Consider the following 17,707-nt stretch of genomic DNA (forward strand, 5'->3'; position numbering starts at 1 on the left):
TAACTTTTGTTTTGAGCCAAAACTAAATAAAGAGGGACATTTAAAACACACACACAAAATAACTAAAAGGAACCAGGGCTCCCTGGAGAAATGGCTGCTCCAAGTCTGGGACAGGGAAAAGTACTATGAGCATCTAGTGCCAAAAAGTAAAGTAGCGCTCAACATTAGTGGGGACATGTCAAAGTGGCTCCTATTAGAAAGTCTGGGACAATGTCAACATCAAATACAGAATGGTAGCTATGGAACTGAAGCCACTGAATAAGATAACCAGGAGTTAATTAAGTGGAGAGAACTAAAACAAAGAAGGAATGATAGAGGTACAAAATCATCAATGCATGGTAAAAAGTAGTGGTTGAAAGTATAATGAAGAAGATAACTTACACAATCTTTTTTTTAATTTTTATTTATTTATGATAGTCACACAGAGAGAGAGGCAGAGACATAGGCAGAGGGAGAAGCAGGCTCCATGCACCGGGAGCCCGACGTGGGATTCGATCCCGGGTCTCCAGGATCGCGCCCTGGGCCAAAGGGAGGTGCTAAACCGCTGCGCCACCCCGGGATCCCTAACTTACACAATCTTAAAGTACTTCCTCACAAATTCCTACTCACCTAATAACAATTATTACCATAATTAACCATAATGATCACCATTACATGGCAGAGAATCAAAGGACACCATTTAACCAAAGTATCAACATGTTGTTCACCAATACAGACATAAACCAGCTATACCTCTTGACAGCATACTGAGAATAAAACATTGTTTTGTGGTACTCATGCCCAGAACACATGACACAAAATTGAGGTGCATTCTACAAAACAGCCACCTGTACCCTTCAAAAGGATCAAGGTCAAGAAAGGCCGAGGAATTATTTCAGATAATTCCTGTGCGAGCCTGGAGCAGGGAGAGAAAAGCTATAAAGATTATTGGGACAATACTTAAAATCTGAATATAAATGATGCATTAGACGTTGGATCAGTATTAAATTTCCCACTTTTCCTGCAAGCTGAAAATTCTATGAAAATAAAATGTTACAAATACAGCATGCTAGCCTGCCAAAATGGGGATATGAGTATAAAGATGATAATGGACAGCACATATTTCATGAGTCCGTAATAAATGTTTTTTTGTTTGTTTGTTTGTTTAAAGCTGGGATGGGTACCTGGGTGGCTCAGATGGACTCCTGGTTTTGGCTCAGGTCATGATCAAGCCTTGCACTGAGCTCCCCACTCAGCAGGGAGTCTGCTTCCTCTCTCCCTCTCCCCACACCCAGCTTGTGTACTCTTTCTAAAACGACTAAATCTTTTTTTTTTTTTAAAGATTTATTTATTTATTCATTCAGAGAGAGTGAGAGAGAGGCAGAGACACAACAGGCAGAGGGAGAAGCAGGCACCAAGCAGGAAGCCCGACGTGGGACTCAATCCCTGGGTCTCCAGGATCACACCCCAGGCTGCAGGCGGCGCTAAACCTGCTGCACCACCAGGGCTGCCCCTAAAACGACTAAATCTTAAACAAACAAACAAAGGTGGGAGACAGGAAGAGAAAAGAGAAAAAAAAGGAAGCTCTTCACAGAATAGCAGCGAATTAATGTAGAATGAATACATTTGGAAAATTCCCAATATAAGTGATAGGGGCAAGGGGTCATTGAGGGTTTAAACTGCTGAGAAACAGAAGCTGCTCCATATATGTGGTTCTAAGAATCCATGGGGTTCCTGCCAGAAGATTGTGACCTAAACCTAATCATAAGGAACTGATCTGTACTCTGCAAAGCATTCAATGTCATGAAGAAGACAGGAAGGGCGGGAGGACTGTTCTAGACTGAGCACAATGCATGAAACGTGATTAGATCACAGACTGAAAATAAAACAAACAGCTGTAAAGAACTTCTGGGCGGGATAACTAGGTTGTCACTGAATTAATGCTTACTGTCTCAATGCGCTAAGGGTACTACAGGTGTGGGGAAAGAACACCCCTCTGCCTTTAATGAGTATCAGTATGGCCCCAAGGGTCTAGGAGTAAAGTGGTATTTTATGTTGGTGAAGTGTCAGAAGGTTTGGCCAAAGGGAAGAGAGGAGGAGGCAGGGAGGGAGGCAGAGATAGCCACTGAAGGAGTAGTAAGATGTTAATAGCTTGTTAAACCTAGGGAAGGAAAAAAAAAAAAAAAAAAAAAACAAACTAGGGAAGGAGTGTATGGGTGTTCACTGTACTCTCAATTTTTCTATAGGTTTGAAAATGTTCTAAATTAATAAGAAAAAAATTAATACGGTGCTAGGAGTAACATTCTCAGGCTAGAGGTGCTGTAAATAAACGAATTTCCCATTCAGTTTTCATCAGTTAACTTTACAAGCAGGAGGCACTGGGCATCTTATAAAACACAGAGGCCATCCTTTTGGGTTACTTCCCCCCAGAAGGTGAAGACAGTGGAGTCGCCTCAAACTGTATTGGAGGCTGCAGGGCCACAAAGGCACCAGGGTAAAAAGCCCACTGCCAGCTCTCCGTTACAACCACCAGCACCACGCACACACGCAAATTCTTCTGGTTTGGAATGGCTGTCACATGGCCAGTCCAAAGAAAGAACCTGCTATTTGGGACTATGTGTAATACAGAATTATGAGAATCAACATGGCATTTTCTTCTTTGAAACATCTGTTACACTACATCCTTCTTTATAATGAAATTTATTTTAATGGAATTTTACTTTTATAACTAAACTAAACAAATGTTTATCTAGAATAACTAACTGCTTTTTTTTTTTTTTAACTAACTGCTTTAAACAAATTCCACTTCCTCATAAAATAACTTAGTGTTCATCTCAAGCTTTTCTATTTATAAAGGATGAAGAAAGAGAGTGAAGCTCATGGGCTAATGGATTCCCTTAAAGCTTCTTAGGTCAATTTCTGGTTCCTAGATCTGAGACACAAGGCCCAATGCCAGTTTTATTGCTTTTCTTCATATATCTTCACATTACATTAACAGTAGATGGCGCTGAAGAAGATGTGACCCTGGAGCTGGACCCAGGCAACAGGAAGCTCCTTACCCACTCCCCTGTCCTTGAACATACAGTCTGACCACTGCTTCCACAATGGGAGCCATTTTCAAGGATGTAGCCTAGAAAGAATAGGTATTTTGGAGGCCATCTGGACAGTATATGTGACTGAGCCCAGTTAAGGCCTCTATGTATACTTTTAAGGTCTGGCAGGTGAATACAGAAATTGACTGACTTTGCGGTTGCCCAAGACAAGCTTTGTAATAAGTATGTATTAAAATATGTAAAAAGGGCCACCCGGGTGGCTCAGCAGTTGGGCGCCTGCCTTCAGCTCGGATCCTGGATTGAGTCCCACATCGGGCTCCCTGGAGGGAGCCTGCTTCTCCTTCTGCCTGTGTCTCTGTCTCTCTCTGTGTATCTCTCATGAATAATAAATAAATCTTAAAAAAAAGATGTAAAAAAATTTATGTGCTAAAACTGCTTCTACCAATCTGGACCATGCTGCCTCTTCAGTTTCTCCTTGTCCACTTGGTATTGGGGGTACTTGGCAAACCAACAGATGGAATTAAGTGCAAATTTTGAGATATTAGGGATGCCCGGGTAGCTCAGCGGTGGAGCGTCTGCCTTCAGTTCAGCATGATCCCAGATTCTCAGGATCGAGTCCCACATCAGGTTCCTCGCAGGAAGCCTGCTTCTCCCTCTGCCTGTGTCTCTGCCTCTCTCATGAATACATAAATAAAATCTAAAAAAAATTTTTTGAGGGATCCCTGGGTGGCGCAGCGGTTTGGCGCCTGCCTTTGGCCCAGGGCGCGATCCTGGAGACCCGGGATCGAATCCCACGTCGGGCTCCCGGTGCATGGAGCCTGCTTCTCCCTCTGCCTGTGTCTCTGCCTCATTCTCTCTCTCTCTCTGTGACAATCACAAAGAAATAAAAATTAAAAAAAAAAAATTTTTTTTGAGATATTATAGAAGTATGTGGAGTTCATGCTTTTTCAAATTTGATACTTCACTTATATACTATTTGCAAATGATATATTAAAAAAACTGACTTCGGGACGACTGCGTGGCTCAGAGGTTAAATGCCTGCCTTCCACCCAGGGCATGGTCCTGGAGTCCTGGGATCGAGTCTCGCATTGGTCGCCCCGCATGGTGCCTGCTTCTCCTTCTGCCTGTGTCTCTGCCTGTCTCTCATGAATGAATAAAATCTTAAAACAAAACAAAACAAAACAAAACAAAAAAAAAACAAACTGACTTCAACTAGTTTGTCCAAAATAAACTTTGGAAAGAAAAAAAAATACTGAATCTCTCTTAAAAAAAAAAAAAAAAAAAATAGGGCAGCCCAGGTGGCGCAGCGGTTTAGCGCTGCCTGCAGCCTAGGGCGTGATCCTGGAGACCCTGGATCGAGTCCCACGTCAGGCTCTCTGCATGGAGCCTGCTTCTCCCTCTGCCTGTGTCTCTGCCTCTCTCTCTCTCTCTCTGTGTGTGTCTCTATGAATAAATAAATAATCTTAAAAAAGAAAAAGAAGAAGAATAAATAAATAAATAAATAAATAAATAAATAAATAAATAAATAAATAAATAAATAAGGCAGCCCAGGTGGCTCAGTGGTTTAGCGCTGCCTTCAGCTCAAGGCGTGATTCTGGAGGCCCAGGATCCAGTCCCACGTCGGGCTCCCTGCCTGAAGTCTGCCTGTGTGCGTGTGTGTGTGTGTGTGTGTGTGTGTGTGTGTCTGTCTCTCTCATGAATAAATAAAAAATCTTAAAAAAAAATCCTTGTGTACTTTTCTTTAAAAAAATATATTTATTTATTTGGCAGAGAGAGAGAGAGAGAGCGAGCACAAGTAGGCATAGGAGCAGAGGCAGAGGAAGAAGCAGGCTCCCCACTGAGCAGGGAGTCCACTGCAGGCTCTTGACCTGGGATCATGACCTGAGGTGAAGGCAGATACTTTTACCAACTGAGTCACCCAGGTGCCCCCAAAATACTGAATCTCAATCTCCACAGCAGCCCTCAATGTGTGCCACCTGGCTCATAAACCTAACAAAGATGTCATACTTCACTTTTTCTTGCCTTTATAAATTTATTCAATCATTTCTTATAACCAAGGCACAGATATTGTTAGAAATGATTGTCTTCCACCTGTATGCACTCTCCATAGACACTTTCAGATGCAGAGGTGCATTTGGAAGCAGGACCACCACATAATTTTGAAAGAACCCATAGTAGTTCCTGTTCTTTCCACACCTATGTTTTCTTCAAACTACAGTACAATTTTGCTGAAGAGACATTCTTCATTATCAGATAAATCTGACCTTTATAGAATAGTCCTGGCCCACCTTCAGAAAAATATGCACTTGGGATAACCTATAACAAGCCCAGCCTGTACTCAGCTGTGGCAGCAGAGATTGTAAAAGCTGCCGTAAGAAAGACTTCAGAAGAGCGAACCAACAGCCAGGACACAGACCATTTGTTTTAACAGTGACCAGACAGGCATACCCCCCAATTCTACAACACATCACCATTACTGCAGTGGAGGTAAAGAGGCCAAAACCCAGGGCCTGGAAGGTTCATGCTGGAGATTAAGCATGGTTCTGGCCACACAGGCCAAGCCTCAACCTAGGTAGACACAGACTTACTGAGAGGGAGACTTAGCAACACAGAGCCACAGTTCTTTTGCTTCTTGGTTTTCTTTTTATGCAAACCTTACCTTGGAATTCAACATAATTTCTGGAGCCCTGTACCAACGTGTGGCTACATACTCCGTCAGGAACCCTGTGTGATCATGATCCGGATCTGCAACACGGGCCAAGCCAAAGTCACAGATCTAGAAGAGAAAAAAAAAAAGGGACACCTCAGAGACTGTAATGAAATTAGTACCTCAGACTTACTTCCTGTCCTCCTTCCACCAGATTCATAAATGCAGGTACCTCCAAAGATTCTTCCCACTTCCTTCCCTTCCATGCAATCTATTCCCAAAGCCTTAGAAGAGGTTTCATATACTAAAGATGAAATTTTTTAAGGTAAATATCCAGACTCTAATTTTTGCTGACTCATAGAAGTGCCTGCTGGCTATCCATACTTTGGTGCTACTCCAACACATATAAAATTTAAATATAATACACAGTTGACTCTTGAAGAACATGGGTTTAAACTATGTAAGTCTGCTCAAATGTAGATTTTTTAAAAAAAGATTTTATTTATTTATTCGTAGAGAGACACACACAGAGAGAAAGACAGAGACATAGGCAGAGCGAGAAGCAGGGCTCCATGCAGAGAGCCTGATGTGGGACTCGATCCTGGGTCTCCAGGATCATGCCCTGAACTGAAGGCGGTGCTAAACCGCTGAGCCACCCAGGCTAATTTTTTTTTTTTCAATAAATATCTGGAGGGACGCCTGGGTGGCTCAGTGTCCTTCAAGACCACATGCTGCCACCAAGCTACCTTCCCGATCTCATGTCTCCCACTACCTTCTCTGCCCACATCTATTCTTACTGACTCCAGACTACACCTGCTTTTATAACCTAACTATACAATGACCTCTCCACTGAGTGCCCTAGCCATACCATTCCTTTACCCTAAACCCAGCTTGAAAGTTACCCCTTCTGAGAGGTATCCCAGCAATCAACAATATCCCCCAAGAACTGGTTGCTCACTTTTCTTTCTTTTCTTTAATTTAAAGATTTTGTTTATTATTCATTCAGAGACACAGGCAGAGGGAGAAGCAGGCTCCCTACAGGAAGCCCGACGTGGGACTCAATCCACGGTCTCCAGGATCACAGCCAGGCTGCAGGCGGCGCCAAACCGCTGCGCCACCAGGGCTGCCTGATTGCTTACTTTTCTAAACTCCTCTAATACTTTGTTAGACGCTTATTAAAGTACATCCCACAATCCATGATAGTTAGCTGTCCATATGCCCATCTCCCCAGCTAAAAGAGTATCAAGTCCCTAAAAAAGGCAACACTTGATTGACTTGTTATTCCTATGTGTGACACACATGGTGGGCACTTGACGTTTGGTGAACAAATGCCTTACTTTACATGTTTATAGGAAGCACAACTGGGGTGGATTAATTGGCACAGACCCTGGTACTGACCACTTTTTACAATATCTGAATTATTGATAATCTTTTTTTTTAAATTATTGATAATCTTAAAAAATAAAAGTGAAGGACACCTGAGTGGCTCAGTGGTTGAGCATCTGCCTTCGGCTCGGGACATGATCCTAGGGTCCTGGGATTGAGTCACAAGGAGCCTGCTTCTCTCTCTATGTCTCTGCCTCTCTCTGTGTCTCTCTCATGAATAAATAAAATCTCCAAAAAAAAAAAAAAAATCAGAGTATAGAATTACCGGGATTAAAACCTTACTTTAAATAATCGTTAAAAAAAAAAAAAATCGGGGATCCCTGGGTGGCGCAGCGGTTTGGCGCCTGCCTTTGGCCCAGGGCGTGATCCTGGAGACCCGGGATCGAATCCCACGTCGGGCTCCCGGTGCATGGAGCCTGCTTCTCCCTCTGCCTGTGTCTCTGCCTCTCTCTCTCTCTCACTCTCTCTGTGACTATCATAAATAAATAAAAATTTTAAAAAAATCGTTAGTAAAATTACAGCTTTCAAAAGTGGCAATACTGAGGAAGGAAAAATTAAAAACTGGAATTCCTAGTTTTCCTTTGCTAGGAAAGATGACATAACCTATCATACTGAATTCTGCAATACATCTATTTCCTTAAGATTAAAACTAAATGTGAAATTGCTCTTCCTCTTCCCCTCCCTATGAGAAATCTAGTCCAAAGGCCCTTAAGAAGAAAAAACAAAAAACAAACAAAAAAAGGCCCTTAAGAGGGAGATCATATGACATAAGGATCTCTGTGGGATTGGGAGAACTGCAGCAGCCCATGGGGGTATGAGACACCCAAGTGGAGGTAAGAGGGAGCTCCAGAGCAGGACGTAGACGTAGTCTATGTGTGAGGTGAAGCGAAAATTCATGGGGAGGCAGTGGCAGCCCACCTAGGGTCTGAGAGTCTGAGTGAAGAGAGCAGAGGATCCGTGGATTCTATGCTGTAAACCACATATTTCATTGAAGTTGCAAATGGTGGTTTTTTCTAGTTTTATTATTTGTTCGCATTTATTAGCTGGCATTCTAAAAAGATTAAGAGCCATTGTTCATCAACTGGAGCTGTTTATCCTGATGCACAAATCCTAATGGAAAGATAGGAAAGACATTTCATCCCTTTCTTTTATAGTGATCAATTTTCAAAATACTGAGTTGGTGTACCATGTTTTATATTTGTATCTACCACATCTAGCAAAGGACATAGAACCAGCAGGTTCTCAAAAAGTCATTGGTTACAATTTTAAAAATAAAGAGGGAGATGTAGAGTTCTGACTTCTAAAAGATTTTACCACTCTATTCACGGTTATCAATGAAAAGCTCCTATGATTAAAAACATACAAAACAGTAACATTACAACACTGAAGGCTAGCTAAACTTTTATGGCATTGTCCATTGTGGACAAGCAGGATATGGTACAAGAAACATAAAATGACCTCCAGCACTCCTACCTGGCTATTTTACAGCCTGTGTAAACTCAGATTTTCATTAAACAAAGGAAACCCCAAAGACTGGTTTCATTTCCCATTTTCCAGTCTTCTTTCCCAGGCACACTGAAAACCATAACCACTGTGATCCTAGCACCCTTGGGACTCCAACTGGGATTTCTGTGGGCTGTCTAGCAAACATTAAGGACACAAACTGCTAGAGACCTCATTTCCCTGGTAGTTCCACTAGTTCCACTAGAAATATGCTAGCAGAATCTCCAAATAGGATCTGTAACTCTTGTGTTTCTATGGCCCTGAGAAATAAAATGGGAGTCTCCAAGAGGGGCTCAGCTCCCAGAAGGGTTCTAAGAGGTCAACATCTACTTGTCTCAGAGCTTCAGATAACAAGTGCAAAGCATGTTTAATGAAACGAGAGAAATCTTACTGGTGCTGACCCTGACTAGTATGAGAGTCAAAAAGTTAACAGTTTAAAATACTAATAACAGCTGATATCCCAAGGGCTCAAGACTAAGAAATAGTTCAGTAACACAGAAGCCAATGGAAAAAGAAAGAAATGACAGGACTGTCTACTTGAAAATTCAAAAAAACCCTAAATAATAAGAGGTAAGATCACAGGCTACAATTTTCCAGGCACAAAGGCCTGTGGTACAGGTATCATGGTCACCCCCAAGCAGTGAAGACGTGATAGATATACAGTGACTTCAGAGGGCAAGCAGGGAAAGACCCTTTTCCCCACTGGTGCTCTCTCAACCATCATATATACACCTGAACTGCCACTATACCCTGACCTGCCTTTCGGACATGTTCACCATGACAAATCAGGGATGACATACCATACTCATCTTTACAATGAGATTCTCTCAATATTTATATGCCCATTGAATGAAGCATGCCCCATATGTATATTTCAAAATGTGGGTGAATTGTACTGCTGTAAATATCTAAATTATCCTATTGTGTTTCTGAGTCTGTTATACTGAGTTTTGAAAACAATACTTGGATTGTGCAGATGGCCAACAACACAGATATATCAAATATCAACGTGGGTGTAAATTTTGGTGAGTAAGAATAAAATGGCCCTAGGTAAAGACAAGCCCAGAAACAGAGAATAGACAACAAAGTAGCCTGGTTCTATTTGTTTTCTTCTTAAGGATGAGCATTTTCAAACAAAAGTTAAGAGTCAACTTTCCCCCAAAATATTACATACTGGAAATACTGATTGATAATGTCTCTCCAATCGGGCAGCCCGGGTGGCTCAGCAGTTTATCGCTTTCTTCAGTCCAGGGAGTGATCCCAGAGACCTGGGATCAAGTCCCTTGTCAGGCTCCCTGCATGGAGCCTGCTTCTCCCTCTGCCTGTGTCTCTGCCTCTCTCTCTCTCTCTGAATAAATAAAATCTTAAAAAAAAAAAAAAAAAAAAAGATAATGTCTCTCTAAAAACAAAAAGCAATCTGTCATAACAGAGTTATGGTAAAAAGAAGAGAAAATAGAAAAAAATTAGGAGACACAAAAATACCTAATTTTTCCAGAAAATCATGAAGAGCCAATGAAGTGTGGCCATTCCTACAAGCAGTTATATTCGTTTTGTGCCTCCCTGGCTTTTAGTTGCAGATTGGTGGGACAGGATCTGTTTACACCCTCATGTAAGACATGAATCTAACTCTGTAGGATCCCAAGAGGTGACAGAGTCTAACCTGTGTGTAATGTAAGAAGATACCTACCTTTTACCACATCTCACAGGATGTTGGTCACCCTGTTTTAAACACTAAATGATAGTGAGTAAGCTGAGTGACCACCTGGAAACAGAACTCACCGTTTTTTTTTGGTTTTGTTTTTTTTTTATATAGTTCCAGAAGATTCTCCATGACCTACCTCCAACTTTAGTGACAACGACTTCCAATTACTCCCAAAGCTGCAGCCACAAAAAGTGGGCCTCAGTGTTTATGCACTAATCCTTTAACTTCTTACCTTTCTTTCTGTTGTTCCTTTTGTCTACTATGATACCCTGTGCCCAACACAGTCACTCCCTCACCGAAAGCCTACCTGTCTTTAGAGGACCAGCATGGACACCACCTGCTTCCTGATGCTGCTTAAAGCCCCAGCTAGAACTAACCCACCTTTCTCCTTTGCATTTGTACATTATTCTTTTCAGTATCTCAGTCATAGTATATATTATTACAATCATCTATCATTTATCAGACTTCTGACCTATTGGTTTGGAGATTGCAAGGGCATACACTCCTCCCTCTCCCTTGCCAGGTATATTTTTATGGGCTTCTCACAGGAATGGCTGTTAAACTGCAATCCAAGAAATGATCATTGCTATATACCTAAATGTCCTTTTTAAATAACTTTGAGACATATACCATACAATTCATCCACATAAGGTATACAATTCAATGGTTTTGGTGTTATACTCACAAGGTACACAACTGTTACCACCTCCTAATTTTAAAGGATTTTTGTAACCACAAGAAGAAATCTTGTATCTATTAGCAGTCTCCTCATTTCCTCCACAATCCCTAGGATTTTTTTTAATCCATTTTCTGTTGCTACAGATTTGTATATTCTAGACACTTCATGTAAACAGAACCACACAATATGTAATCTTTTGTGACTGGCTTCTTTCACTTACAGAATAATTTTCTAAGATTTGCCAATGTTACAATGTAACATTGTAGCAAGTTACATCCATTCCCTTCTATTCCATTGTATGGATCTACCACATTTTATTTATTCATAGTCAAATACATTCAAATTGTTTCCACTTTTGGACTGTTATGCTACTTTAGATATTTGTATGCTAGTTTTTATGTGAACACATTCTCATTTTACTTAGGTATACACCAAGAGGTGGAATCCTCACCAATACATATTATCTGATTATACCATCATAGTGTGTATAAAGTGGTATCTCATTGTAGTTTTGACTTGCATTTCCCTGACTTATGATACCAAGCATTTTTTTATGTATTTATTGGCTGTCTGCATAACTTCTTTACAGAAATGTCCATTCAGATCCTTTGCCCAATATTAAGCTGGGCTATTTATCTTTTGTTGTTGAGTTTCAAGAGTTTTTCATATGTTCTAATATGTTTCTTATCAGTTACAGGATTTACAAATATTTTTTCTCTCATTTTGTGGGTTGTCTTTTCACTTTTTTTTTTCTTTTCACTTTCTTGATGGTTTAGTTTGTAACAGATTCCTAATCTAGATGAAATCCAATTTCTTTTCTTTTTGTTGCTTGTGTTTTTGGTGTCACGTCTAATAGGATCTGCCTAATGCAGTGTCATGTCTAATAGGATCCACCTAACACAGATTGCTAAGATTCACTCCTATGTTTTCCAAGTCTATTCTAGTTTAGCTCTTAAATTTACGTATTTAGGGGCACCTGGGTGGCACAGTTAAGCATCCAACTTTAGCTCAGGTCATGAGGTCCTGGGATTGGCTGGTAACTGGCTCCTGCTCTACACTCAGCAGGGAGTCTGCTTGTCTGTCTCCCTCCCCTTCTGCCCCTTCTCATGCTCACTCTATATACATTCTGTCTCTTTCAATAAATAAACTCTTATAAAATATTTTTCTTAGGTCTTTGATTTGTTTTGTGTTAATTTTTATATATGGTATGAGCATATATCCAGTTGTCCCAGCACTTTGATCATTCGTTGAAAAGAATGACCTTGGCACTCACACCAAAAATCAGTTATCATAAACATACAGGTTTATTTATTAACTCACAATTTTATTTCATTGATCTATATGCCCCACTCTTATGGCAATATCAGAATGTCTTGATTACTATAGTTTTGTAGTAAGTTTTGAAATCAAGAAGTGTAATAAGCCCTCCAATTTCTTTCCAAAGATTATTTTGACTATTTTGGGACTCTTGAATTTCCATATGCATTTCAGGACCAGCCTGTCCATTTCTGCAAAAAAAGCTACCTGGAGAGGGCACCTGAGTGGCTCAGGCAGTTAAGTGTCTACCTTCCGCTCAGGTCATGATCCAGAGTACTGGGATTAAGCCTTGCATAGGGCTCCCTACTCAATGGGGAGCCTGCGTGTCCCGCGCTCCCACTCCACCTGCTTACGCTCTGTCAACTAAATAAAAAAAAAAGAAAAAAAAAGCCACCTTGAGCTCTGACAGGGATCATCCTGACTCATTCAATATGGGAGAGCACTGCCTTCTAAACAGTATTAAGTCTTGCAATCCACAGACACTGGATATCTTTCCATTTATATATGTCTTCTTGGATTCACATGCATTTTTATCAGACTGAATCCACATCCCCTCTTATCTAATGCATCTGGAGATTTCCCACCTCTTTTAGCTCTGCTACTATTAAAATAAAAATATACATATGCCAACGCTGCTCATTTTTAAGAGACTTCTGAGGACTGTAAGGATCTAGGGTTTCCCTATTTATTGGGAATGTCTTAGTCAGGTACTAAAGTCATTAACATTGAGTCTTCTGTTTTCTGAGTGTTCTTTGTATAAAATTTATTGAAGAAAAAAGTTACCAATGAAATGGATGATTTTTTAACTTACACATAATGCATATGATCCTGCTTTTATATATATAAGCATAAATGTTCATATGTAAGTAAGAGCACAGCAAAAACTTTGAAAGAAGATATACCAATATGTTATAGTGGTTACCTTTGGAGAGGAAGGAACAATCAGATGGAGAACAGGAATAGCACTCTTTACTTGGATGGGTGGGTGTGGGGGGGTGAGGAGCTATAAAAATGTTTTCATGTATTTTTGGTGTGATTTTTTTTATTTTAAATATAATAATATAAATATGCCCCAGTGAAAGAGTTTTTCCAATATATATCACCCTGAGAGTAAATAACCTGGCTGACCTTGAGATCGCAGGTGGTATTGAGCAGCAGGTTGGAAGGTTTGAGGTCACGGTGCAGTACATTAGCTGAATGGATATATTTTAACCCTCTGAGGATCTGGTAAAGAAAATAGCAGATATGGTCGTTGCTGAGGTGTTGCGTCTTCAAGAGCTTGTAAAGATCTGTTTCCATGAGGTCTTGTACTATATATCTGTTTAGACAGGTTAAGGTAACCAAGTATCTGGCTGGTTACACTTAGCAAAGCACTAAAAACAAAATGAACCCTCTCCACAAACAGCCCACTATTATATCATGAGGACTGCAAGGAAAATGAGAAATGATGAAAACTTGGTTTATCTACTGAAGAAATCGGAAATAGAGAACCACTTCTTAGGTCCTGTGAAACAACAGGCATTTATGTATGACTGATGTGACCAATAATGGGCCTAGAGTGAGCTGAGACAGGCTGTTACAGAAATACTGGCCAATCTTCAAGTCTGAATCTCCTAGTCCTACAAATTGTCCAGCATCAACAAACCCTCTCCCAGGATTACTGGAAAGGGCTGGAAGAGGGTGGTGGCCAGCAGGCATCATACATCCCATCCTCTCTTTGGCCCAGCAACAACTTATAATGTCACTGTTCTTTTACCCCCTGTCAAGTCACCCCCTTCTTGTCCTTAAGAATCAACCATAAAACCAATGGAAATAGGACCTAGAACACATCTCTACTAAATTCAGCCTTCTGTGTGCTTGACCCTTCAACTAATATTAAGATCCTAAATAAAGAGAGTCCTGGGAAATCATGCTCATTTTGTTGCCTGGTTAAAGACTGCATTTGAAAGATAGAAGCGTTAAGTATACTGAAGAGGATCTGCCAGAAAAAAAGTTACTGTTTGGGCTAGTACAGCATTCCTACCAGGAGCTCATTTTACTCCTCTTGCTTTCTTGCATATCCATGTATCTAAGCCACCTAGAACTTTATCTTTGGTTGATTTCTTCCTTACAGAAATTGAATTATAAAACTCTAGCTTTCACTAGCAGTGTTTTTACATATTCACTTCTGTGAAAATATTTTATGTCCCCTACAGATTCATGCTAGATAAGACACTGGGATTCAGAGGAAACATGATTTGAAAACTTACCATCTTGAGGGGTGCCTGATTAGCTCAGTCAGTTAAGAGTCTGCCTTTAGCTCAGGTCATGATCCTGGGGCCCTGGAATCAAGCCTCACGTAGGTTTGGGCTCCTTGCTCAGTGGGGAGCCTGCTTCTCCCTCTCCCTCTGCCTGCCACTCCCCATGCTTGTGCTGTCAAATAAATAAATAAAATCTTTTCTAAAAATTAAAAAATAGGGCAGCCCTGGTGGCCCAGCGGTTTAGCGCCGCCTTCAGCCTAGGGTGTGATCCTGGAGATCCGGCATCGAGTCCCACACAACGGGCTCTCTGCATGGAGTCTGCTTCTCCCTCTGCCTGTGTCTCTGCCTCTCACTCTCTGTGTGTCTGTCATGAATAAATAAATACAATCTTTTTTAAAAAATTAAAAAATAAAACTAATCATCTTCAAAGAGACTGGATTTTCCTAGTAAAAGGTAAAGAAGGACAACAGGTGGCAGCAGCAGGAGACATTTTACTTAAAATAACACAATAACTTCATTACAGAGCTGCTTGAAAATGGAAAGGAAACAGTGAGTTGCTTGTCCTTGGGGGGTGGGGGCGCAGAATGCAAACTAGGAAAACTGGTAGGAATGCTGTACTAGCCCAAACAGTAACTTTTTTTCTGGCAGATCCTCTTCAGTATACTTAACGCTTCTATCTTTCAAATGCAGTCTTTAACCAGGCAACAACCTCTGGACCTACTTAGTCCAGATTTCTAAATGTTGCTTATAGTTAAAAGCAGAATTTCAGAGCTAAGTCAGCTTTAAAAGGTCATGAAAGCTAGTGCCTTAATACTAAAGACGGGAAAACAGACCTAGAGGCAAATGACACCGTCTAAGATCAGGACAGTCTGGATTTGACCAGGTGATATGCAGGGCACCCTCTTTCTTAGTCTACTGTTCATTCCTTCTCTTTCTACCATAAAAAATCATACCTTGAATGGAAAAAAACATGACTGGAAGCGGTGTTAAGATTTTCCATAACTACACTTAAAATCTTTACTAAAACAGAGAAAATATTGGATTTGCCAAGACACGAAAAATAGTTGACAACGGATAAATCAAAGAGAAAAAATCACACAAGTCTTCTAGTAAATAGCCAGCAGATTACAATTTCCCCTTTAATGTGCTTTGTGTACTTTTTCTTTACTCTGGTAAGTTCAAGTATTTCAGGTTACATTTCCTCAACAAGGTGACCAATCACAGGAGTCAGCTGTCTGAAAAGGATACACATCTTTCATTTGCTCGATGGTTGGTGCTCGAATAATATCATTGATTCCAATGATGTTCTCATGTCTGAAGCGCAGTAAGATTTTTATCTCCCTCAGGGTTCTCTGGCAGTAGGTCTGGTGCTCAAAAGGACTGATTTTCTTGATGGCTACTCGAACTTTGTTGACATTATCATAAGCAGAGCTAAAAAAAAAAAAATAGGGGAGGGGAGAGATGGCATTTAAAATAGTTTCAGAACATCTTGGCAGGAAAAATAAAGATCAGTAACGTATTAAATATTTAGCACTCTGGGTAAATACTTAGTTCATATACATGAAGGTACCCTGTATATTATCCACAAAAAGCCTCAAGCCAGGAAAGATGCAGCTGGCACAATGCAGCACATACTGAATATCAAACTTAACTAAGGGCCCAGTCCTGGTAAATATGTCGATGCCCACTGTCATAAACCCAGGAACATGGTTTTAGGCCACACATGCATGCATAAAACATTTTCCCATTGTTTTTAGTAGCAACTGCATTTTGTTGAGAGTAATCATTTCTGTCTCCAAAACAACTTCCTATTGTTGTATCAGATTCCTCTGACTCAGCAGAAACATTCAAAAGACCATCAACCACATCTTTATCCCTAACAAAAATGGACCCAGAGGACACGCCTCAATTGCTTGCATCCACTCTGTCTTACTTGCAAAATGATATGACTCTTTCTTCTTTTTTTTTTTTTAACTGTTCCAAGTAATCAATTTATGTACACTCAGTTGCAGGAATGACCTTCATATAAATGATAAGCAAACTATTCTTGGTGAGGAAAAATGATGGTTCTATGTATATTAAAGTAGTTTTTAGGGATGCCTGGGGTGGTTCAGTGGTTGAGGGTCTGCCTTCAGCTCAGGTTGTGATCCCGGGATTGAGTCCCACATCCAGCTCCTGTGAAGAGTCTGCTTCTCTCTCTGCCTATGTCTCTGCCTCTGTGTGTGTGTGTGTGTGTGTGTGTGTGTGTGTCTCATGAATAAACAAGTCTTTTTAAAAACATAAAATAAAGTAGTCTTTAGGGGCACCTGGGTGGCTTAGTCCATTGGGCTTCTGCCTTCAGCTCAGGTCATGATCCCACAGTCCTGGGATGAAGCCCCGGGTCAGGCTCCCTCCCTGTTCAGTGGTAACTCTGTTTCTCCCTCTCCCTCTCCCTCTGCCCCTCTGCCTGCTTGTGCTCCCTCTCAATAAATAAATAAATAAACAAACAAACAAACTTTTTAAAGAAATGGTTTTTAATCATAAAACACAAAAGCCATAAGGAAAAAAAATCACACTTTAAGATAGTATTGATAAATACTACATAATTTTGAAACTTATTATAACACATTAAAAAAAACCCTCTTCATACACATAATTGCATTTTGTCTTCACAATAGTTTTAAAAGTAAGGGACAGCAGTGTTCTTATGTACATTGTCCAGGTAAGATTCCCTTAGTTATAGAGAGGATAATTCACTTACCCAAAAAGTTAATCTCCCTAGGCCCTCTTTATCAAAAGTACCTTAGGCTTACATCCTTTTCTCAGGAAGTTTTCTTTTTATCTCACTCTCTCTGGGACAACAGAGCAAGGATAGGTTGCCATTAATGGATGAGCCCCCCAGCTCAACTAAAGTGCTGCTCAAATTGTGGTCCTCAGACCCCTGCATCAGGATCACGTGACATTCTTGTTAAAAATGCTAGTTTCAGGGTGCCTGGGTGGCTTAGTTAAGCATCTGACCTTTCATTTCAGCTCAGGTCATGATCTTGAGGTCCTGGGACTGAGCCCTGCATGGGGCTCTGCACTCAGCAGGCTGTCCACCTAAGATTCTCTCTTCCTCCGCCCCTCCCCCCACTCACATGCACTTTCTCCAATAAATCAATAAATCTTTAAAAAAAAAAAAAAAAAAAACAAAGCTAGATTCTGTGCCTCATCCTAGGCCTT

General features: G+C 40.6%; 1 protein-coding gene across 1 annotated transcript in view; it reads right to left on the bottom strand.

Moving 5' to 3' along the window:
- Positions 1 to 17,707, bottom strand: part of MAPK1 (mitogen-activated protein kinase 1) — a 119,954-nt gene that overhangs the window by 25,722 nt on the left and 76,525 nt on the right. Inside the window, 3 exon segments of the mRNA NM_001110800.1 lie at positions 5,692 to 5,808; positions 13,395 to 13,584; positions 15,755 to 15,937. Of these exon segments, the coding sequence (NP_001104270.1) occupies positions 5,692 to 5,808; positions 13,395 to 13,584; positions 15,755 to 15,937 (490 nt within the window).

This window comes from Canis lupus, chromosome 26 (genome assembly GCF_011100685.1).
Source record: "Canis lupus familiaris isolate Mischka breed German Shepherd chromosome 26, alternate assembly UU_Cfam_GSD_1.0, whole genome shotgun sequence".
Taxonomy (NCBI): Eukaryota; Metazoa; Chordata; class Mammalia; order Carnivora; family Canidae; genus Canis; species Canis lupus.